This window comes from Pezoporus flaviventris, unplaced genomic scaffold (assembly GCF_033815535.1).
Source record: "Pezoporus flaviventris isolate CSIRO_AGI_PZ_B2104156 unplaced genomic scaffold, CSIRO_AGI_Pfla_v1 ptg000064l, whole genome shotgun sequence".
Classification (NCBI taxonomy): Eukaryota; Metazoa; Chordata; class Aves; order Psittaciformes; family Psittacidae; genus Pezoporus; species Pezoporus flaviventris.
This window is the reverse complement of record NW_026892612.1, coordinates 3,989,378-4,012,464: the sequence shown is the minus strand read 5'-3', so window position 1 is coordinate 4,012,464 and position 23,087 is coordinate 3,989,378. Positions and strand designations below refer to the sequence as shown.

General features: G+C 43.6%; 1 protein-coding gene across 1 annotated transcript; it reads right to left on the bottom strand.

Moving 5' to 3' along the window:
- Nucleotides 1-1,717: 1,717 nt before the first annotated feature.
- SAXO1 (stabilizer of axonemal microtubules 1) lies at nt 1,718-18,882 on the bottom strand. Its single transcript, XM_061470874.1, has 5 exons — nt 18,244-18,882; nt 18,066-18,145; nt 11,302-11,481; nt 6,838-7,040; nt 1,718-2,828 (listed from the first exon to the last, which is right to left on the bottom strand). The coding sequence occupies exons 1-5, from the start codon at nt 18,247-18,249 to the stop codon at nt 1,813-1,815; spliced, it is 1,485 nt and encodes a 494-aa protein (XP_061326858.1). The 5' UTR covers nt 18,250-18,882; the 3' UTR covers nt 1,718-1,812.
- Nucleotides 18,883-23,087: the final 4,205 nt, after the last annotated feature.

Here is a 23,087-nt window from a genome sequence, read left to right as displayed (position 1 = left end):
GGACATCCATAAATCCATGGGTCCAGATGGGATGCACCCGCGGGTGCTGAGGGAACTGGCGGAAGTCATTGCTAGACCACTCTCCATCATCTTTACCAAGTCTTGGGAAACGGGAGAGGTGCCTGAGGACTGGAGGAAAGCAAATGTCACTCCAGTCTTCAAAAAGGGCAAGAAAGAGGACCCGGGTAACTATAGACTGGTCAGCCTCACCTCCATCCCTGGGAAAGTGATGGAACACCTTATCCTTGGTGCCATCTTAAGGCATATCAAGGATAAGAGGGTTATGAGGGGCAGTCAACATGGCTTCACCAGGGGGAAATCATGTTTGACCAATCTCTTAGCCTTTGATGAGGAAATAACACGGTGGATGGATGATGGCAGAGCGGTGGATGTGGTCTACCTTGACTTCAGCAAAGCATTTGACACAGTCTCCCACAGCATCCTCACAGCTAAATTGAGGAAGTGTGGACTGGATGATCAGGTAGTGAGGTGGACTGCGAACTGGCTGAAGGAGAAAAGCCAGAGAGTTGTAGTCTATGGGGCTGAGTCTAGTTGGAGGCCTGTAACTAGTGGAGTGCCTCAAGGGTCAGTACTGGGACCGGTATTATTTAATATATTCATCAATGATTTAGATGAGGGAATTGAGTGTACTATCAGCAAATTTGCTGATGACACTAAGCTGGGAGGAGTGGCTGACACGCCAGAAGGCTGTGCTGCCATCCAGCGAGACCTGGACAGGCTGGAGAGTTGGGCAGGGAGTAACTTGATGAAATATAACAAGGGAAAGTGTAGAGTCCTGCATCTGGGCAGGAACAACCCCAGGTTCCAGGATAGGTTGGGAAACGACCTGTTAGAGAGCAGTGTAGGGGAGAGGGACCTGGGGGTCCTAGTGGACGACAGGATGACCATGAGCCAACACTGTGCCCTTGTGGCTAAGAAGGCCAATGGCATCCTGGGGTGTATTAGAAGGGGGGTGGTTAGTAGGTCGAGAGAGGTCCTCCTTCCCCTCTACTCTGCCCTGGTGAGACCCCATCTGGAATATTGTGTCCAGTTCTGGGCCCCTCAGTTCAAGGAGGACAGGGAGCTGCTGGAGAGAGTCCAGCGAAGGGCAACAAAGATGATTAAGGGAGTGGAGCATCTCCCTTATGAGGAAAGACTGAGGGAGCTGGGTCTCTATAGTTTGGAGAAGAGGAGACTGAGGGGTGACCTTATAAGTGTCTATAAATATATAAAGGGGGAGTGTCACGAGGATGGAGCCAGGCTCTACTCAGTGGCAAACAATGGTAGGACAAGGGGTAATGGGTACAAACTGGAACACAAGAGGTTCCACTTAAACTTGAGAAGAAACTTCTTCTCAGTGAGGATGACGGAACACTGGAACAGGCTGCCCAGGGAGGTTGTGGAGTCTCCTTCCCTGGAGACATTCAAAACCCGCCTGGACGCATTCCTGCGTAACATTATCTAGGTGTTCCTGCTCCGGCAGGGGGATTGGACTAGACGATCTTTCGAGGTCCCTTCCAATCTCTAGCATACTGTGATACTTAGGGGAAAAAGAAAAAGAAATCTGCAAGATCTCTCTTTTTGTGTCTTAGGAGGAGGATATCTGTCTCAAATAAAGAGCAAGAGTTAGCTGGGGAAAACAAAAAAAAGAGAAAATCTAGAGAAACAAGGATTGATGTCTCTTTCTTTTCCATTTGTACAAATGAGCCAGAAAAAGTCAATGTCTGCAAATGAAGTGTATTTTAAAGGCACTCCAAATATAAAATCAGAGATTGATTTGAAAGAAGGTTACAAAGAAAATCAAGCTTTCATTCATAGCTCACTGGGGCCTTGCTCTTTGAATCCATTTCCAAGATGATGTCCACTCTCTTCTTCCTTCTGTGTCAATCCTGCAGGCACTCGACTCTTGGAAGCAGGTAGATAGAGACTGTGACCATCAGCATTAGTTCCCTCAAAGATGTACCCAGGTGGGTGTTTGTAAGAGGCCAAGCATCTAACAAAGTCTTTGGGTGTGTAGCTGGTAGTGTAGATTGTTTTAGCTTGTAGTGGAGTTTGATCCTTTGGGCCTGACCAGGGAGGTTTATAGCTCTTTGTAACTGTGGGCCGATGAGGCACATAATGGGTCTGAAAAGTAGTCAAGCAATCCATGGGCTTTGCTGAGAAAGTCAGCTCTGGAGCATGAATGATAGGTTTTAGCCTCTTGCACAGCCAAGGCTTATAGTCTTCTTTCATTGTAGAAGAGCTATTGAATGACCCAGTACTTTTAGGTATCTGGGCCACAGGTTGACACTTCTTGGTTGGCTTGCCATTTCGGTGCTTGTAATGCATCTTAGTAGTGGTCTGAAGGTCCATTTTCTCAAGAGGAGGAAGATATACAACAGGTTTCTTGGTGAATATGGAAGCCCGTGGCCAAGCTTGGTATTTTTCCTGAAACTCAGTTGTAGAGGAAAATGGAATATTATTGAGATACTTTGACTGGCATGGTTTTGCAAGTTTTGCTGGCTGACCAGCCATCCACTTGTAAGAAACTTTGTGGGTAGTAAGGCCATCAAATGGGATCTCATTGGCCTTGTATTTCTCTCTCTCATGGACGTAATGCTTTTCAGGAGGATGTGGCACATAATTCACTCTATAATTAGTTATATACTCAGGAGCCTTGGTTTTCTGGATTTGATTTGGAGGCTTGAAGTTTCGAGTGGCAACCGGCCCCCTGTACAGATAGTCATCCTGGAAAATGGTTCTGTGGTCAAATTTTAATTCCGATGGGCGAAATCTGTTGTCTGGTCTGATCAGGTCTCTCTTTTGTTCATTCCATAGCACATAGTCATCTGAAATACAGGAATTGTAAGAGGAATCATATCTAAATGCTCTAAGTTTAGGCTTATACCATATTATGTTTTGATTATTACATTTTCTACTGTAATAAATACTTGTTAATGTTGTAATGAAAAATTCTATTAAAAGAGCTGCTACAGAACACCTTACAGACTAGTGTGCTAACCCCTGGAAATGCTTAGCATCTACACAGAAAATTAAAATATTCGTGTACCACTCATACCTATAGAGATGGTGAAAAACAGTGTGGGAAGATAAAATTACATTCTCTTGTCTTGCAAAGGCTGCAAGTGACAGAGTGGGCACTGTCCTCATGCCCAGTTAACTAGAAATCATGAAAGTGGAGTACCATGTAGTTATATTGTGGCTAGCTCAGAACACAGGCAAAGTATGCCTATGTCTGCAGAAGGTTGTTCAGGTGTCACCCACAGTATGTCTAGGGCACTTTAAAGGCCAAGTTGCAGAGCTACCCTTCCTCTTTGTACCTTCTCATTTGAGATGACCTGTTCCTCAGCTATATAGATGTGATGCTGCCTACTGTTTGCTGAATTCAGGTTTGTGCAGCTCATGTTAGTGTCAGCAAGCTGTGCTCTGCGACATTTCCTCAGCTCTTGGCTTTTCCCTCTGTGGTACTCCTGCTGTCAGTACAAGCAAGAACCAAGAAGGAGCTTGTAACTCTGTCTCCAATTCTTCCTTATTTGAAAAAGTGTGCTGGAATTTGCAGACCAAGCCTACGCTGATCTAAAGCAGTGAATCATACTGCATAGATGGTCCATACTTGCTATCCAAATTCATGACAAAGAAAAACTTTTAGGCAGCATTTTAGAAATATTCATGTCTTCATTCCTTGGCAGGACACAGGGAAAAATATAAGGCACTGAGACTTTAAAAGATTTGCACTGAGTCACACTAAAAATTCATTGCAAATCTGCCTAACACTGACCAGAGCTGCAGCCACACAACCATTGATTTTCCCCTTCCTAGTAACCTTGTGCAACTTCCCCTAGAGAGCATTATGGTTACTAGTAGGAAGTTGAAATGAGATAGTCTTGGAGCTAACCCAAGTATTTACTTTTTTTTTCTTTTTCAATTTTCCCTTCTTTCAAACCACATTGAGAGTCATGAGGCAAATAAGCTTCCAGCTGACTCTGCACAGTAAGGAAGTCTAGATTTCAAAGTACTAGTGAGTAAATGATGCAGTTAGGTATCAGGATATTTGAACTCCCCAATCCAAACAGAGTTATTCCTTTAGAATGGCAGTGATTACTGTACTGCACAAACACAGTTACACAAAGGATGTGCTCATTACATTGTGAAGGTAACCAAAAAAATGTAACTTTTTGCACCAATTAGGTGTCCATTTAAAGTCCGTCTGGTTCAAATCAAGTTGCCTGTGCCGGCACAAGAGAGAAAGCAGCAGCCACAGATGTCATGTTGCTCCCAGAGAGTGCCCTGGCACTTGGGTACAGAGCTGCCCTTATGCTACTAATTAGCATTGTCAGCTGACAACATGGGTCTGCCTGTGTGCACTGGCATAGACATTCATCTGCCACTGTCGGTGCCACTGAAGACCAGGCTGCATGCCCTGCTAGTGCAGAGGTGTGTAAATGCCCCAGGCACCACCACATTGGTGGGACACTGACCTTGTGCCCATGCCTAGGACACATCTTTCTCCTGTGGCCCAGCAGGGTGAACCACAAGCATAAATGGACATATGTCATTACAGAGGATGTATTAATAAAGCGTTAAAACAGAGAAGCTAGTAAGATTCAGCCCATCCCTAAGCAAAGGCTTGTTCAGAGAGCTGACATTTCAGATGCCAACCAAGAGTAACCAAAAAACTTTTTACATTCTCCCATCATCTTCACTGGAAAATAGTCTGTGCATTTTGGATGTAACCACAGCTTTTGCAAAATATTCAAAATACGACAAGTCCATCTGTCTTCAATTTTAAAAATTTACTAGCTCCACACATTTGGAGACCTCATAGGCATTATGAATTTATTTTACCTACTGTAAGCCAGCAGTGCTACTATTCCTTAAAAACAAGTTATAAATTTATTGGAATTCCAGTTCTTCTCCATAGATATTAATAGTTTCCCATGTAACATAATCTTGAAAACATTAGGGGGTACAAGAAGGAATGGAGGATATGAACCATATATTATTGGAGGTTAGGCACATCTTTTTATAACCAAGCAAAACAAAACTAAAATCAGACTACGTACCTGCAGATGGATAGAAACAGCTATGTGTGTAGCTTGGAGGAGATGAGAATTTTGAAACCTTAAGTTGCAAAGTCTTCTGACATTAATTGCGATATGTAATAGCATTATCTTAAACCTACCGTGTCATTTGAGGTATGGTGTGTTTAGCAGGAAGGAGTGTGACAATACAGTAGGAAAGGTACTTTAGTACCAATGCAGCACTGGTTTATATGCTGTTTATATATTTGAGTTACAATAATTAGTTGAAAAGCTTGTTTCAAAATTTCATGCTTGAGCAGTAATCAGTATAACCTAATAGAGAACAGAACTATGAAAACTTGTATTTTTTGTGAACCAGGGCCTCTAAAGGGGAATTCTTTCAGTATGCAATTTGATCTTTGAGAGGGTTTGGACAAAGATTTCCATTTGCAGTTTTGTGAAAAATACTGCAAATTATAACCAAATGTGGCTGTGATACATTTTATTAGAGTTCTGCAGTAACATCTAAGGTGCTGACCTAAACACTGATAAAAGAGAAAGACATACATCTGGTTCAGATACAAAGAAGTCAAGGATATCTAAACACATAAGGAAAGATCCTCTGCTTGAGCAAAGCAGCTTTTTTTTGTTGGCTTCACTGAAGCTATTCCAATGAATACCATCTGGCAACACTGCCTACGCAAAACAAAGTGTTCAAAATTGTGTAAACATGGGTATTTTACACTTGTGGGTCACAGTCCTCATGACTCAAGTAATTCCAAAGGCACAGTATTTCCTGTGTGCTTAATATAAACATTCTAGTTTATGCTGTTGCAAACATGCAGCAGCACTAAAGTCTGACTTTCAGTCATTTCAGCTGGCCCAATCTTAACACTGGATTCACACACCTTTTATTTCTTTAATCCCTGTGCCATTTTGAGTTTTAAGAAAAAAAAACAGTGTTTCTGACCACTGGCACAAATCTCAATGCCAGCACCAATCATAAGCTTTTATATTTGCATGGCATAATAAAAATAAAATAAAATATGACCATTTTAAATTATTTTAAGAGATACACAAATGCTATCTGCCTAGCAATGTTAGGTAGTGGGAAGGTGTGCAGAGGAGATGCAAAGTCCTCTGATTTTCTACTTAGGACTCACTACCAATACTAGCACAGTTGCTAGTGTAACAGGGTAACTGAAAATCTTCTCCCAGTGCACGCAGAAGAGAATTCCTGCCTTTGGAGAGGAAGGAACAAAGCCCTCACAAACGCAAACCAACTACACCAAGTCACTGATACTGAGAAACAATGGCATGGTTGGATGCACTGTTAACACGTTTTAACAGGAGCAGAGCTTGAGTGCTTTGGACAATTGTGTGGAACTTCTGTGTGTCTATAGTTGCCATATACATGTTTTGCACATTCACAGATTAACACTGTAGCATACACAAAAACGGTCCCATACTTCATGACCTGTGGCTGATCCACTAACACTCTGGACCAGCCCTGCAGAGAATGTTCACTATATCCTAAAGATGATGCTGCTGGACCCACTTGCAGGAGTTCATATGGCCCTCCTTCTACGTAGGATGCCTGCACACATGTCAGACATACAAAGGATGTGAACTCAGAAAGATCCCAATGCTACCATTAATACAGGCTTGTATTTCCAGCAATTTGTGTCTGTGAGGTTCCTGACCAGCCTGTTGGCGTACATAGACAGAAGAAGTAACAACCACATAGTGTTTTAATCTGTCCTTTTCAGAAATGAAGCTATGGTGAAGTCCTGAAAGAAGCTGCAAATGCCCATACCTTCATAAGTGGTTCTTGTATTCATCTTCACATTGGGGATGTGTTTTGTCTCAGAGGGGAGGCATGGAGGTACTCGAAAGGTAGGGTAGGAGTGATAATCCTGTTTATAAGTGGTGGTGCAATCCATAGTCTCATCACTCTTGACATGCTTTTGAGGTGATACAAGTTTCCGTGGCAACACTTCCTTGGCTATGTAATCTCTCCTGTGAAGAATAATTTTATTATGTCCTTCATCTTAAAGAAAAGAAAAAACCAAACCATTTCTATTTCTGAACCCACAAATAAATTAATACTGCCTCTTATCTCCACAGCCTAAGAAAGCTGGGACAGGAATCAAGCAGTTAATGAAACACATAATCCTTTCACAGTTGGAAGCCTGGACTCTGAGAAACGAACAGGGGCAGCTCTGGACAACCTCAGGCAACCCAGATTCCCCTTCTTTCCATCCACTAAGGTTAATGGCCTTATACAAAGCTATCTATGTTCTACAGTGGCATGACACCAGAAATCATTACTCCTTTTAAAAGCTCAATAATTATAGAAGACTATCTAGCATGTAGGGGAAACTTATGAGAGAGGCAACAATACCCTTTACAGATACTCTGTGTACAGTGGTTCAGCCCAGGATGGATAGGTAACAGCAAAACAGTTTTACAGCAAAACATCAGTTAAGGAAAGAAACAACAGCATAGTCAGAAAGCCAGCTTTTTCTCAGGTAGCACTGTAAGATACTAGAGCAGTGCTACTTACACAGCTCAACAAAACATTACAGAAACACTGTAGAGAAGAAAATACCACCCAACATTCACTAACCTGAATATATTTTACTGCCCACATCCTCTGGTATAGGGCAGAGAGTATACTGCCTGGCACCAGTGAATTCAATCTCTAATGTCAGAGTACTTTTCCACTGATCTATTTACACCACTAGCAGCTGGCCAGGAGAGATCATCAGTAAAGGAGCTATTCTAATATTAATATTGCACTTCACGTCTGGAGTGATGCTGGGTGGGCAAAAGCCTGAGCCTCTGAAAATACTGTATTAGTTATGTATTTTAGCAAATAAACAAGGTTCTCAAAAGTCTGTGTGGAGCGGAATAGAATTCACATTGCAAAGTATTAGGTATAGGTGTGAAAACAGAAATACAGAAGTAAAAAATATTCCATGAGTATCAAGAGGTATTTATGTAGATGTCACACTTGTTGCAGCCCCTTGGCATACTTTTGTCAGCAATTTAAAGCCAATGTACTTTTTAAGAGGGGCCAAGAAAAGGCAAGAATACAAGGCATATCGCATCCTTAGTAGCAGGAGTGCCCAGTAACAGAGAGGGTCTTTCCCAAGCCATTCACAGTGCACTGCACAATCCTGTGTTTGAAACAGCCAAGGCTGTACTAGAGGCAAGTAACAGATTACACGTGTTCAATTCTTCACTGCATGACCAAGAGCCTTCTGGCAGTGGGAGCAGCTTTTCCCACACTGACTGTTGTGAAGCAGCAGACCCTACAGTGGAAATCACAGAAGAGAGATTAATCTGATGATAAATCAGTGGCAACGTGCATCCAAGATGACACGAAAAACTGTACTGCCTGCAACTCCTAGACTTTACCAAGGGTGCCTGCTGTCGCAGTATAACACATAACACTCAGTGAAGTGTTATTAGAAATGACTGGTGACAACTCAGTGTCTGCTGGCCTCACAGTTCCTGCAGTTATATTCATACACTCCATCAATTCACTCTCCTTGAGTTTAGCCACACAGAACCAGAGCATTTAGCAGCCTTGTAATAGGTGGTGACACTTCTAGGCCTTAGTACTTTCACTCTTGGTGCGTATTCTTATGATCATTACCCAGAGGACACCAAAACCTGTAATAGGATGGCTAACTGTTCAGGTTTTCTCCTCTAACAAGGGTAGGCAATTTTTACACTTGGTAGAGTGCATGCTCTGAAGAAGCATGTGTAAGTAGTTTCTGCACTTTCTCATTAGTCTGCTTTTTAGAGGTTCTACTGAACTCCAGGAGTAACAGTTATTGTTTGTCTGAGCAAGGAGAGTTTTGCTGACAGAACAGGAAGTTTCCAAGGGCTCCTTGACAGACCCTACATGGCCACTGCCCTCATCACCTGTTTTAAGGGACACCGGTGACACCAGGATTGAATTATAAGCAGATACAAAGGTGTCTAGCTGCTTTGGCTTACCCTGGAAATGCAAGGCATATACAGAAGCGAAGTCTGCTCTTTGAAACTCTCTGATCCTTTTGGTGATTGCTGAAAGATCCCCATAGGCAGAAGCATCCCAAATGTGAGTAAATGGGGCATTTCAGAATTTATCAGCCATGTTTAAATTGACAACTCTAAAAAAGGCAGAGGCAGAAGGAATGGAGAGCTTCCATGTCAGAATGGGTAATGAGGGAGCTTGAGAAGTGCTCACCAAGCCACTTTCAATCTTGGATGTCATCTACCAACTTCAGCAAAGCCTTTGACACCATTTCCCATGGCATTCTCCTGGGGAAATTGGCTGCTCATGGCTTGGACACGTGTACTGTTGCTGGGTACAAAACTGTCTGCATGGCTGAGCCCAAAAAATGGTTATGGATAGAATTATACCCATCTGGCAGCCAGTCACAACAGGTCTTCCCCAGGGCTCAGTATTGGAGCCAGTTCTGATTAATATCTATATCAATGATCTAGATGAAGGGATTGAGTGCACCTTCAGTGAACTTGTGAACGACACCAAGTTGGCTGGGAGTGTTGATCTGCTGGAGGGTAGGAAGGCTCTGCAGAGGGATCTGGGCAGGCTGGATCAATGGGCTGTGGCCAATGGCTCAACAAGGCAAAGTGCTGGGTCCTGCATTTGGGTCACAACAACCCCACACAGAGCTACAAGCTTGGGGAAGAGTGGCTGGAAAGGTGCTCAAAGGAAAAGGACCTGGGGATGCTGACTGACAGCTGAACATGAGCCAGCTTGTGCCCAGGCAGCCAAGAAGGCCAATGGCATCCTGGCCTACATCAGAAACAGCGCGGCCAGCAGTGCCAGGGCAGTGATCATCCCCCTGTACTGAGCACTGGTGAGGTGGCACCTCGAATCCTGCATTCAGTTCTGGGCCCCTCACTGCCGGAGAGACATTGAGGCGCTGAAGCAGGTCCAGAGAAGGCCAACGAAGCTGGTAAAGGGTCTGGAGCACAAGTCTGATGAGGAATGGCTGAGAGAACTGAGGGGGTTTAGTCTGGAGAAAAGGAGGCTGAGGGGAGAACTTATCACTCCCTGCAACTACCTGAAAGGAGACTGTAGCAAGGCGGATGCTTGTCTCTTTTCCCAAGTAACAAGTGATAGGACAAGAGATGGCCTCAAGTTGCACCAGGGGAGGTTTAGATTGGACATTAGGAAAAATTTCATCACTGGGAGCATCGTCAGTCACCAGAATAGGCTGCCCAGGGAAGTGGTTGAGTGAACATGCCTGGAGGTATTTAAAAGACTTGTAGAGGTGGCACTGAGGGATGTAGTTTAGTGGTGGACTTGGCAGTGTCAGGTTAACAGTTGGACTCAATGATCTTAAAAGGTTTTTTTCCAACCTAAATGATTCTATAATTCTATGAGGAGAAATGGATGGTGTTAGCTGTTAAGACTTTACTAATAGTCATTGGCATTTCCTAGGTCTCTAATTCGGTTCAGCAAAGGCAGGAGTGATATTGCTCACGACTGTGGATGTGATGACAAGGGAAGTAAACATCTAGATCAGGCAGCAGCTGTTGTTTGAGAAAGAGAAGCTCTTGGAGTCATATTAATGGATCAGATTCCTATTTTTTATGAGATCCTTCTGTGGATAAGTTCTTGGCACATCACTCTGCCAGCAGCAAGGAAGAGCCTCAGAAGTTACTTCCATAAGGGAAATTGGCACAGCACAAGTGTGAGGATTTCTGCTAAACCCCAACACTGAGCAACAACACAGCTGAGAAGCAGAAACAGCTCATCAATCCACAATGATTGCCTTGAGGAAAACACTCATACCCCTTCCAACCATCATGCTCTACCATATTCATATTTCCTTGGAAACCAGTCATGCATGTTAACAAGTGTACAAAGTGCCATGAAAAAACACAATGAAAGAAAGACAGTCTTCAGAGATCATCCATACTTTCCCAGATAACATTTCTGCTGGTTTCACAGACCAAAACAGAAAATCAGCAAAAGCCAAGACCATGACTATGCTTCTGTGGCCCATGTATCCTCTGATCATATCGCTTCTCAGTCTCTAGAAGTGCAAGCAAAACAGCTGCTTGCCTCCATACAAAACTGTCCTCAGATAGATCTTCATCCCTCCTTCAGAGAGCCCTCATGAGGGTTTGTACAACCATAACATTGATCTTTACAGCCTCCTCTTATGAAAACCAGTGATTTTTCTTTTCTCTATTACTCATCCCTCTCACACACATTATCTAAGTCACTGTCTTAGACTATTTTTCGTACTTTGTAGTTGAGGTGCCTTCCATGCGTATGTCTGCCACCTTGTACACTGCCTTTGGCTTAAATGAGCCTTCAGGAGCAGTGATGGGATGAAGGGGGTATTGCTCCTTGTACTCTGACAGCACACATGGCTTCTCAGTCTTGTCATAGAGCCTGGAGGGCAGGTGTGGACAACGGTGACATCTGCAAGAGTTAAAAAAACAGTACACGAGTTAGTGACTTGCAGGTAGCTGATTAGTAATACCTTATTGCATAAATCAGCTGCAGACTGCAACTACAAAATAGTGGACGAATAGGTACTGCAATGAGTGCTGCAGCCTTAAGTATTTTAAGTGCAAAAGCATAACCTGCACAAACGGCTGTTTCTGTCTACTATAACGGCCTGCAGTCAAAAAAGTGCAGGAAGCCAACAAAAACAGCCTAAGAAAGCAAGTTCACCTAGATGAAATAAAAAGCAACTTAATTAAAGATACAGCCAAGGGTGCCATATTGTGCTGGAGTAGAAACGCTACTGTCCTTTTTGTCCCATTTCTCATAAATTTACTATCCTACTTTGCTCACATATTGAGCTTACTTGTGTACGTAAGTGAGCTAAAGGGTGACAGTCTGGGAGTCTCTATTCAGTCATGCTTGGGCAGCACTGCTCTGTCCATTTCTCTTTCTGAAAGCAATGTAGTATGGCTACTGCAAGACCCCTCCATAACACGCACCAAAACAAGGACAGTGAAAACAAACTGATTTTCTGAGGAAGCTCCCTTCTGACTGGAACCACAGATCATCTATCATTGGTGACTTCCTTCTCCTCACATTGGGACCAGGCCAGAGCAGGGTGGGCAAGGCTCATTGTGTCAAAGAGAGGTTTGGGATTCCACCCTCAGATTTCTTTCCAGAGACATTACAGTTTATGTACCTTTCTGGTTTGAGTCAAACCCACTAGAGTCAATGCAAAGGCTGCTGATTAAAGACTTCAGGAACCACCCCACAGGAATTACAGTGATAGGAGAAGGGCTCCAGTTTTATGCCTCATACATCATTCCTGCCAGAGTTGGAGTGTTCCCTACTGGATGTATGTTTTCCAGTGCTACATCTAGTCCAGATACAAATTACTCATTTAAAAGGGCTTCCATTATATTACATGTTGAGCAACCTAGGATCAGCAGATGTCTGATTACCTAAATTTATAGATAACCTCCAGTTTACACTGAAGAGCACACTTTCATATAATGAATCATTTTCCAAACTAGCACAAGAAGATAAGAAGGGCCCAGAGGGCTCGAGTAAAATGGACAGCCAGTCATTTTTCACTGTTGATAGCTGGGCTTCCATATTTCCAGAGTTCTAAAATAAGAATGCAATCAGCCCTTTTGGGGAGAGATAAATGGTATACACCAAGTCCATAATACATTGGATGAGCAATTGGTTGGCAGGTTGTGCTCAAAGAGTTAAAGTAAATGGGGTCACATCAGGCTGTATGTGCTCTTTAATGTTTTTATAAATGATCTAGACACAGGAGTTAAATGCACATTAAGTAAGTTTGCCAACGACCCAAAACTAGAGGAGCTGTGCACTCCCTTGAGGATAGAGAGGCTTTAAAAAGAGATCTGGATAGACTAGAGAGGTGGTCAATCACCAGCTGTATGAAATTTAACAAGAGCAAGTGCAGGATTTTGCACCTAGAATGGGTAATCCTCATAATACACATAAACTGGGGGACAAGAGGCTGAAGAGAAGCCCTGCAGAAATGAGCTGTTCCTCTGCAGGCAGTAGGTTTAAACATATAACAGGAGTGTATATGGTGTATATGGTGTATAACAGGAGTACTTGAGAGGGAAATAAGTCTTGTGTTCTTTTAACATGACCTAAACCTGGTGTCTTAGCAAAAATGAAGGCTTCTGCAAAACAATTTCCAAAAGCACGTTTTCACCAACTGCTCCAGCTTTCCGGAAGTATGAGTGCTGATAAAACTCTGCAAGGTCTCCAACATCTTCTTGCTGTGATCTATGTCATTTCTAATACACTGCATAATGCAAGCCAAGAAGGAAAAGGGGGGGGGGGGAGTATTTACAAGCAACCCCCTCACTCCTACATTAAGTTTGTCACTCCCAACACAAAAGGAAAGGCAGTTTTCTGCTCCTTCTACTTTTGTATTACATTTGCAACCTGAAATGCTGTGGGAAAAGTCTAGTTAGCAACATGGCAATACAGCCTGAGAATATAAGCAGCATGGAAACATCACAAGCTACTCTAGGAGTATGGTTAGCTTGGAGAATTGCAGACAAATTTTGGCTGTTAAAAGAGACAGTCACCTTGTTTTGGCAGGAAGGAAGTTCTTAAGCTACAAAAAACTTTTGATGGGAAAAAACATCAAATGGAGTAAGTAATGCATCAGGAAAAAGAGTTTCCTGTTGAACTGTTCTCTGTAAAAAAGAATTCCAGTCACAAGGAGGCTGTCAGAAATCCTGAAATTCTTGAAAGTTGTCCATGGAAAAATGGACAGGAAGTCATTTTTCAGTGTTGATAGGTGGGCTTCCATATTTCCAGAGTTATAAAAAAGAACACCATCAGCTTTTTTGGAGAGACACTAAATAGTAGGAAACATGATGGTGCTTTTCTCTCTATTTTTTGAAGAAGCAAGCTGTGGGCACATAAATAATTTGTGAGCACAGTAAGGACCTCCTCCAGCCCATATGACAGCCAGTTAGGATGTCAGAAGCTACACCTTGTTCATTAACCTTGAAAACACAGTTCCTGAAGGTTTCCCATCAGAAAAGTCTCTGCAGGAGTCAGGTGTGTGGAGGGAAAAAAATCAACAAGCTGAGAGCAGATGCTCTCAGATGTATAAAGAGATGAGAGAAAGATGCTGGTAGCTGGAGGCACCAAAGAGGAGACTGAAAACAGAAGTAAGTATGGGCTTAGAGGGAGGTTGGGGAGAAACTACCTTCAAAGAAAATAAAGGCGCCATCTGGCCTTAGACAAGAGGACAGACGGGGTAGAGGGATATCAGAAGATTAAAGGGAATTACAAAATGCCATCACAGGTAAAAGGATAGGCAGGACTTAAGTGGGAAGGCAGAAGCATGAGTGAAGGAAGAAGGGTTGTTGAACTGCTAGAAAGAACGGCCACTTTGAAATCTGGATTTTGCTTTTAGTGATCAATTCAGTTATATAACTAGGCAAGCTGTACTAGTTGTAGAAAAACCTGGCAAAATACACACTGTGTATTTGGCATGTTAAAGCCCCATTACACTACTGCATTAACTTGCAGGTACACGATCTAACGATAGCTCCCTTGCCAGAGATACTCAGTCCCTTTGAAAACCAAATATAACAGATTGAAAGTTCATCTCTGCTCAGTCTTTTATGCTAAGTAGCGTGCATAAGATTTATGATGAAAATTCATGTGAATATTTGACATCTTTCATTCCTGGCTTTTGTTTTGTGCAAAGCTGGTTACCAGACAAACTTGAAAGCCCCACCACTTGTGTTTTCTGTGAATGCAAGTGCAAATCTTAAGCTAACTGAATGTCAAGAATTAATTAACTTCTGACAGGTTGCATACTGAAAGAACTATTTTGATAATGACATTGTGATTATTTTTTTCATAAATACACCTGGAAAGGCATAAAGTTTCCTGATGTAATATTCCTATTAAGCACTACAAATAATACTTTGATCTTACTTCAATTAATGGAACCAAAGGTGCAAAATGAAGCATTCAAAAGCAAGGAAACACTAATTACCATTTCCTGTAGGAGATTATTCTAGCCCTGTTGTTGATGTGGAGTTAGGATCAGTTTAGCTTACAAAACCAAACATCAAATTTTTCACAGGTAAAGAGCTCCATTGAGAGCCACAGTTTCAAAGAATTTCCATCTATTACTTTTGCTTGTTTGTTTTGGAACTGTTAGCATGTTTTGCTGTAAACAGATCATTAAAAACAGCACAGGCACCTCACCGTTATGGATGTGGATTAGGAATCAGCAAGTGGGAGCAAGTGGGAACAGCAGATAATATTTAGACTGTGGCATCTTGGGCTCAGTCTGTAGTTTGTCTCTGTTAGCTGACAACTGGGTTTGGGAAAGCCAAAGTGACCTTAGGCCAATTAACCTGCTCTATGTGTCTGTCCATATTAAAATACCTTAAAGGAACTCAGGCACATAGGGAAATCCAAAGGTTTGGCATTAAGATCCTTTTGCAATGGATCACATTGGCTGGATGTGGTAGTTTAATCCTCAGCTAAGAAAATCACCTGCATTTTCCTCTCTTAAAATTCTTCAGAAGCAGTTTTATGTCAATGGTGAAGTTATTCTGCAATATTTGAATGCACTGAAAATTGACAAATCATAAATGTATCTAACTCTTTGTGCTTGTTAACATGCTGAACATTTACTATGGTGAATATTAATTTACAGCTACAGGGTAAAAACACCTTTGTTCCTCTGACTAACACAGCTTCTTTTTCATTAGAGATACCACAGAACATCTGCAAGAGCTGCTGAGCTCCACATTTTTAATGAATAATTACATAGGCTTTTCACTGAAAACAAGATGTTTTTCTGCATCATCCAGTATCAGTTCCAGCCCCTTCTCCACTTTTGCTGTCTGTGACAGAAAACACATTTACATTTAACTGAATTTTATCGCCAGGAAAACTAATTCTAGGGAAAGAATGAAATATTTTCCTGAACTGAAAAGCAATATGCAACAAATGCAAATTCATTTAAACAACAGCTCTACTTGCTTTGATTTTTCTTCCAAAATAAATGCTCTTGAAAGAGCATCAAATGAAAACACACCACTGAACAATGGCCAGAACTAGCAGAGGATTTGCAGGCCAGCAGCCAGCCAGGCCTAGAAAGCCACAAAACTGCTTGACATGCAATGCCTTGCAACGCCCAGATTCTCACTTTGAACTGTGGTAAACAATTTGGTTCAAAGTATTTAGCACAGTATCTCCACATTTATCTAACAGTAAACAGTGGAAACACTTGCGACTAACATAAGCCTGCTGCCATCTTCTGGTAAAAAGTTCAGGATATAAAACAACCACAAAACAACCAGTACTTGCTCGCTGACGTTATCTTGGCCTTTTATTTCACAGTAAGGAAACGTGAAATTGCTTGTGCAGTAATATTACATAGAGAGAAACAAATAGGTTAGTGCTCTCATAGGGAGAAAGGATCGTTTTCACAAATCCCTTCCACTGGATAGTGACTGTCATAAGAAAAAAGGTGCTTCAGCATTAAGTAGTAGCTGTTATTTTACTTAGAAAAATACACCAATAAAGCAGCAATCCTAAATTATACTTTAGAAGCCACCTATTTGAATGCACTGTAAATATGAGAAGCAAAACACACATAAAGTCAGGAAAGGCAGAATTCAATGCTAAACAGGCAAACCAAAGTTACTTTAAACAAGCCAGAATTGTGAGAGCATAAACAGACATCACTCCACTAACTTCTCCTACCAGTTAGTCTTGACTCTTGCCTGTTCTTTGCACTAAATTGGAGCTAGCTTGCTCCAATCCCCCACCCCCCGCCTCACACTAGCCCATGTCGCCCAAGGCTCTGTATAACCTGGCCTTCAGAACATATACAAGACAGACTGCAAACAGTTATGCGTTATCATTCAAAAGTTACAGTAATCTCTGTTTTGTTATAGCTTCACATTATTTGACATGCTACTACCAAACATTTTACCATTTGATATTACACTCGGGGAAAGATATTCCAAACCCTTTGTCATACCTTTGTAAGCAATGCATATATGCTTTGCTAAAAGGAGAGCATTAGTATGATCTTAAAAAACAAAAACAAAACAAAACAAAAAAAAATACCCCAAAAAACGGTTTGTAAATGTGGTTTAGCCTTGCTCACCCTTACAAGCTGAGTGTCAAAAGTACACAAACTCTGACTTCTCCATATGCTGCACTAAATTTTGACATATTCTCCCCTGGAGGTGAAAGTGAGGTATTTGCACTGTGTACTTCAGCTAATGATAATCCAGCACACCTAACTTCAGAAGCCCAAAAATTCCCTATACTTAGGAAGCTGAAGAATCTCCTAATTAGGAAGTTAATGAGAAAATCAATTTCCCAAGCTTAATAGTCAATTACTTCTGAATAGTATTTCAGGATACGTATCATAAGTCTGTAGAGTATGAATACTGTATTTCTTGCAGCAAATGCCTAGTTTTAAAGAAGTCACATAAACACATACAGAGTTGTATTTGTAGCTGCTGGCAATACCCTGCTGCTTCCCCAGTTCCTCCTCACTAAGCAGTAAATCACTGCTTTACAAGAGAAGGATTTTATCCTGAAGTTCAGCACAATTACGACGGCCTTCTAATAAAAGCCTAACCAAAACTTCCTAAGTATCTGCCACAACCTTATAAGACAAAAGCCATAGTGTTGTACTAAATCTGCAAGCAGTAAAGATCCCTAAAGTACACAGGTGTATCATTTCTGCTTTTACATATATCACTTAGAATTTGAGGCCAGGTCTTCAAAGGAAACTCAAAATTCTTAGGTGTCACTTCTTAATCCAGAACTCTCCATGCAGTAGCAACCCAAGAACCACTTAGCTGGACAGGCAGAATTGGGGAAAAAATACTTTTTGTTTTAAAGCTTTAAAAATGCTCAGATACATTTATCATTTTTTATATGCAACATACAGCAGTAAATAGCAGTGCAGCCCTCAAAAGCAGTACAGCATGCTAACCAAGTAACCACTACCCCAAGCTCCTTCACCCCCAGCCTCTACTACATACCCACAGGAGCACAGCTGACAGATGCACTTCTTCAAGGGTGGAACTACATGTAAAGGCTCATCTGATTGAGGAGACATGGTCTGTAACAGAAAAAAAATCCAAAGAAAGAAAGAAAAACCCTGCCACTACTCAGGAACATCTCCTGAAAACAACTATGTCATTAAGACGATCTAGGAACCTCCATAAGCAGGGACACAGCACAAGACACTGGTACAGCCTGCACTACATGTCACAGCTGACTAGCTCCTTCCCTTGGACAGGAAGCCCAGGTGCCTCTGGTGGCACTGCAACCAGAATTCTGGAGCTCTGCTTTCAAACCTCTGCTGACCAGGGATTGGAAGCCTTGACTGCTGCCACTTGGGTAGCCCTTTGTGAAGTCACCAGCACCGAACCCTAGAACCCAGGTCTGCAAGGAACACAGCTGGGCCTGTTCCAGGCAGCTGATATAGCTAAGGTCAGATTTTCCAGTTCCCTAGGTATTTGACCATAAGTTCAACCTGTAAACAGGCTGTTATGAAGCACTTCCGTCTTAGCTGTTAACATGTTAGCAGCCACATTATAGCTTCAGTGACCAGCCACATGAATATCTTTTCATAAAGCTTGTCAAATTCTGCTTTATAAAGGTGTCAAATACAGGTGGAGATTCTTCCTAAAACCTATTTACAACTGTTGTGGAAGAAATGAAGAGAAAGATAAACAAGAACAGAAAACCAATTTTAGTTAGCAATGCCTCCAAACTGTGTAAAACAAACATCATGTTAGAGGTCAGTGTTACCTAACCAATAAATGGAGGCTACATGAAATCTATTGCTGAAACTCAAAACTCCACCCGCATCAGCTACAGATTTGGGACGTCACATGGATCCGTCACCACACCACTGATTCTCAAACGTTATGGCCACTGGTCTAAAACACACAATTATTGAACAAAGGGAGGGATGTCAACCTTGAGGAGTTATGCTGGATGGCATGCCAACCCGAGGGGAGAGTCCCTGACTGCATGCCTGCTGCTCTGAGGAGGACTAACTCCAAAAGGCTCTCTGGCAGGACTCCCTTTATACCCTAGTCAAGTCTGATCTGTGGTCAGATACGGTCATGTAGTGACCACTGGCTCAGGACCCCAACTTCCTTGCCCCTGTCCCTGCTGACCACCACCACCAGAGTGGGACAAGAGCTGCGTGTGCAGGGAGTTTTCCCAGGCTTTTGCATGTGGAGGGAAGCTTTCACAGTGAAGCTTTTGTCAGGGCTTTGTCAGCGTGGGTGTAGCTGCCACACAATCCAGCCCACAATCACAGTCATGATTCAACTGGTTTCCTTGTAGTGGGGGTACAGTCACCTCTTGCTTCCAAACTTAAAAGGAAGCAGTCTTGGTGAGTCTTAATGCTTACTATGGATCATCATTTCTCAATTATTTAGCTGCTATCATAACCAACACAGACCTCATTGTGTGCATAAGATTTATCATAATACAAACTTTGGAACGTGAACACAACAGCCTTCTACCAACAGATTCAAAACTCGACACACATGCATTTGTTTAGTGCTGAGGCTTCCTGCCACACTTCCCACTGTCTTCGTGGGGTGCAGTCATACCACTTCTGGGGTATTGACCCTCCTTGAAAATATCAAAACTCCTCTCCATGTCTCCACTGGGGACATGTAGAGAGGTAAAACTACACCTTGAGTCCCTCACCGAGCTAGCATTTGATATGTCTGACGACCAGGTCCTGGCAGTTCATGCAGGTCACTACTCCTGTCACCAGCAGAAGCACTGGGGTGACCCACATCTCCATGTGCTGCTCTATAAAAAAACAAAACTAGGCTTCTAAGCTTTAGGGTTAGAAGTCAGGAATTATCTTTCAGGCACTAATATGGTAGGTCTGCCTGCTCCTGTCTAGGGCTTCCTAGGCATACAGGCCTGGGTCAATACTGCATTGGACTTTGCCAGGGTCATGGGTACAATGCCAACAGAGGGCAGTTTCACCATCCAGATATCCCACATGGGTTCTCAGTGGGAACTGACCTCTTTGATAATCAGGTATGGGGGTGTCGCCCATCAATGGCCAGTAGGACAAAACACTTGAATCTTCTGTTTCCCATAATTTCCCCAGTGGTTACTGGCAATGAGGACTGCTTGTGACAGTCGTGCATCCCATTTGTGGTGTGAAACATCAGGATGTCTTTTAATTAGGCCATTAGAACACCCAACTATACCATTGGCTTGAGGACAATATGACGTATGTAACATCTATTTTATACCCTCTCCTTGTGCCCGATCTTGCACTACCATGGCTGTAAAATTTCAACCATTATCACTTTGGATACATTGAGGCATGGGCAAAACACTGAACCATTCTCAGAAAGCCCTGGACCATATGATCTCCAGTAGCAGCACTAACAGATGTAGCCATAGACAATTCTAATACTACTTTAGATATTAATACTTTTTTCCATTGGACAGGTTCAAGGGACTGATGTAATTGGTCTGTCAGTTGTTCCAGAGAGTTCTGTCTTGTATAACACGCTGGGCATGGGCTTGGTTCTGGTGGTTGGTCTTAACTCTCACCTGACATTGTGGGCAAGCTGTGAGGACCACTTCACTGGCTTTCACAGGCACTGGCCAGCCTCAGGATCAACAAAAGAGGTCTGCCTTGCCTGAGTAGCCTTGCTTGATATGCAACTATTCACCTAAGTGACCCCAGGCTACCTTTTCACAGGTCAGTACCCTCATTTGGGCTAAGTGATCAACTTACTGGTTCCACTTGGCAACAGGGATTTTAACCTGTGCGTGGCCTTTCATCCATCCCACCTTCAAAGGCTGGGATCTTCCTGTCTCCAGGAGACACTTCATCAGCTAACGTAAATGGCATTAGCACCGCTTTCTGTGGTCAACAGAGCCTACCTTCACTCTTTCTCAACTGCTCTCCTGCTGCCAATTTCTAATGCTACTGCTTTAAACTGCCACCTTAAAACCACTTGATGAGCAGATGCATTGGTAAATCGCACTCCCTCTGTGTCTGAGTTTCTGGCAGGTGCTTTTTTAATAGGAGAAGGCTTACACAGTTGACTTAGGAAACCTGGGTCTAGATTTATAGGTTGCTGCAATTTGGAGACTTTGACCAGACTCTCTCTTAACAGAAGTAATTGGACTAATTGCTTCTGAGTACACATACCATTTCTGAACTGTGGCTTTTGGAGCTACTCCCTGAGGACGTGGCGATCCATCAAGAATTGGATTCAGAAGGGGAAAAGGACCCTGTACTGTAACATCTTGTGATGCACAGTTTCTCATTGCACATTCCTTAATCACTCTAGTGAGGGAAAGGGCTCCCTTTTCCCAAGCCAATTACCGCTGTTTCATTTCTTTAAATGAGGTAAAGAACATAGTAGAGGCCTCACTGGTCCTCATGGTCCATTTTGGAAAATGCCACAATATGAAGGTTAAGTGACAAATCTCCACTTCACTTTTACACAGGTCCTGCAGGTGCAGTGGGCCCAGTCTTCAGTATGCTTTGAGTTCATCTTTCGGAGAATTAAGGGGTTCCAGAAATTGTGAATTCCAGTCCCTTTTCTGAAGCAAGTTTTTAGTGGGGAAGTACCCAAAAGCCGTGTATATGTGTTTTTTCCAATAACCTAATGGGCCTAACTGTTGCAATTATATTGTGTTATGCAGGGCCTGCCCCTCAACACTTTATTGGGTATTGTCAGGTACTGCAACAGCTCCTGCTACCCCCAAAGCCCCATAGAATTTAACCTCTTGTCAAGGACTGGGACATTTGAAGGGGGGGAAGATCAACCCAGTTTTATTCAGTAGTTTTCAAAGGGCTCTAGCCACTTGCCCACTCTTGTTCGGTTGCTTCAGACTGTGGCAACCGGAGGCAGCCTGCAAAAGCCTCACAAGTGGTTTCTGCCTCCCTGCACCCTGCCATGGGGCAGGTCCATCGTTGACTGCAGCACATCAAGTCCCAGAGGATTCTCCTTGTGCAGGTGGGCAGTGCTACAGCTGTGACCACCCTTTCCCCAGCAGCCGGGGCTGAGCTCGAGCCAGGGGCAGTTTTGCTGCTGCATCGGTTACACCACGCTACCCACAGCTCTCCTGACGGTTCAACTCCGTCATCCTCTGCCGGTTGCTCATTTAACCCCATCTGGGCCCCGCACCATTAAACCGCCGCACGTGATCGCTCTGCACCCGGGGATATGAGCACAGAGCTCCCTGCCAGCGGCTGGGGCAGGAGCTCACCGCCGACCCGAGACCCCCCACCGCGGCTTCTGGTCCTCACCCCCCTCAGGTCCTTCCCCCGGCAGTGCCGCCGTCTGCCGGCCGCGGCCGAAGCGCTCTGACCCGCAACCCAGCTCGGGCACCCCCGCTGGAGTGCTTCCGGCCGAGGCACGTTCCTGACCAAGGCCCCGGCCTGTCCTGCCCGGCGGCTCGGGGACGGTTCGAGACCTCCAGGAGCGCGGCCGATGGTGACTTCATTGTCACGAGACGAGCGCGGGTGTCGCCGCGGGTGCCGGTCGCTGCCAGAATTCCTCCCAAGGCACCGAACGAGCGCTTTCGGGGTCTGGGAATGCTGCGAGGAGGCGCCTGAGGCGGCGTGGCTCTACCGGCGGGAAGCGGCCACCGGGACTCCTTGCAGCCCAATCTCCACTGCCGGGCTGCAGCAGCCCCCGCACTCGCTCCCACAGCTCCTTCTGCCTTTGGGGGAGGCTGCCTCCCCGCTCTCCCTGCCGTCTGTGTCCCGTCACAACGAGCCACTCTGGACCCCAAAACTTGCTCGCTTCTTCAGCGCCTAACAGTACCTTATTTCCCCTCTCACCAGAGAGACTTCACAATCTGTTGCTGTTTGCCCAGCTTATGCCAAAACTGTATTGCAATTCACTGTGCCCAGGTCCTATCCAGGGAATAGTGCTGACTGTGGTTTTGGGTTACCCCCCTCCCTCTGCCTTTCGGTCTCAGTAAGAACTTTACTCCAACTCCCCACCTCTTCAGAACTACTCTCCTCAGAATGTGCCCAGACATTT

What these genes read in the sequence shown, in the direction of transcription:
- SAXO1 (XM_061470874.1), bottom strand. An exon ending in TGTCAGCTGTGCTCCTGTGG is followed by an intron (nt 11,482 to 18,065) that starts GTATGTAGTAGA and finishes TAACTCTTGCAG; the next exon opens with ATGTCACCGTTGTCCACACC. An exon ending in TACAAGAACCACTTATGAAG is followed by an intron (nt 2,829 to 6,837) that starts GTATGGGCATTT and finishes CCTGTATTTCAG; the next exon opens with ATGACTATGTGCTATGGAAT.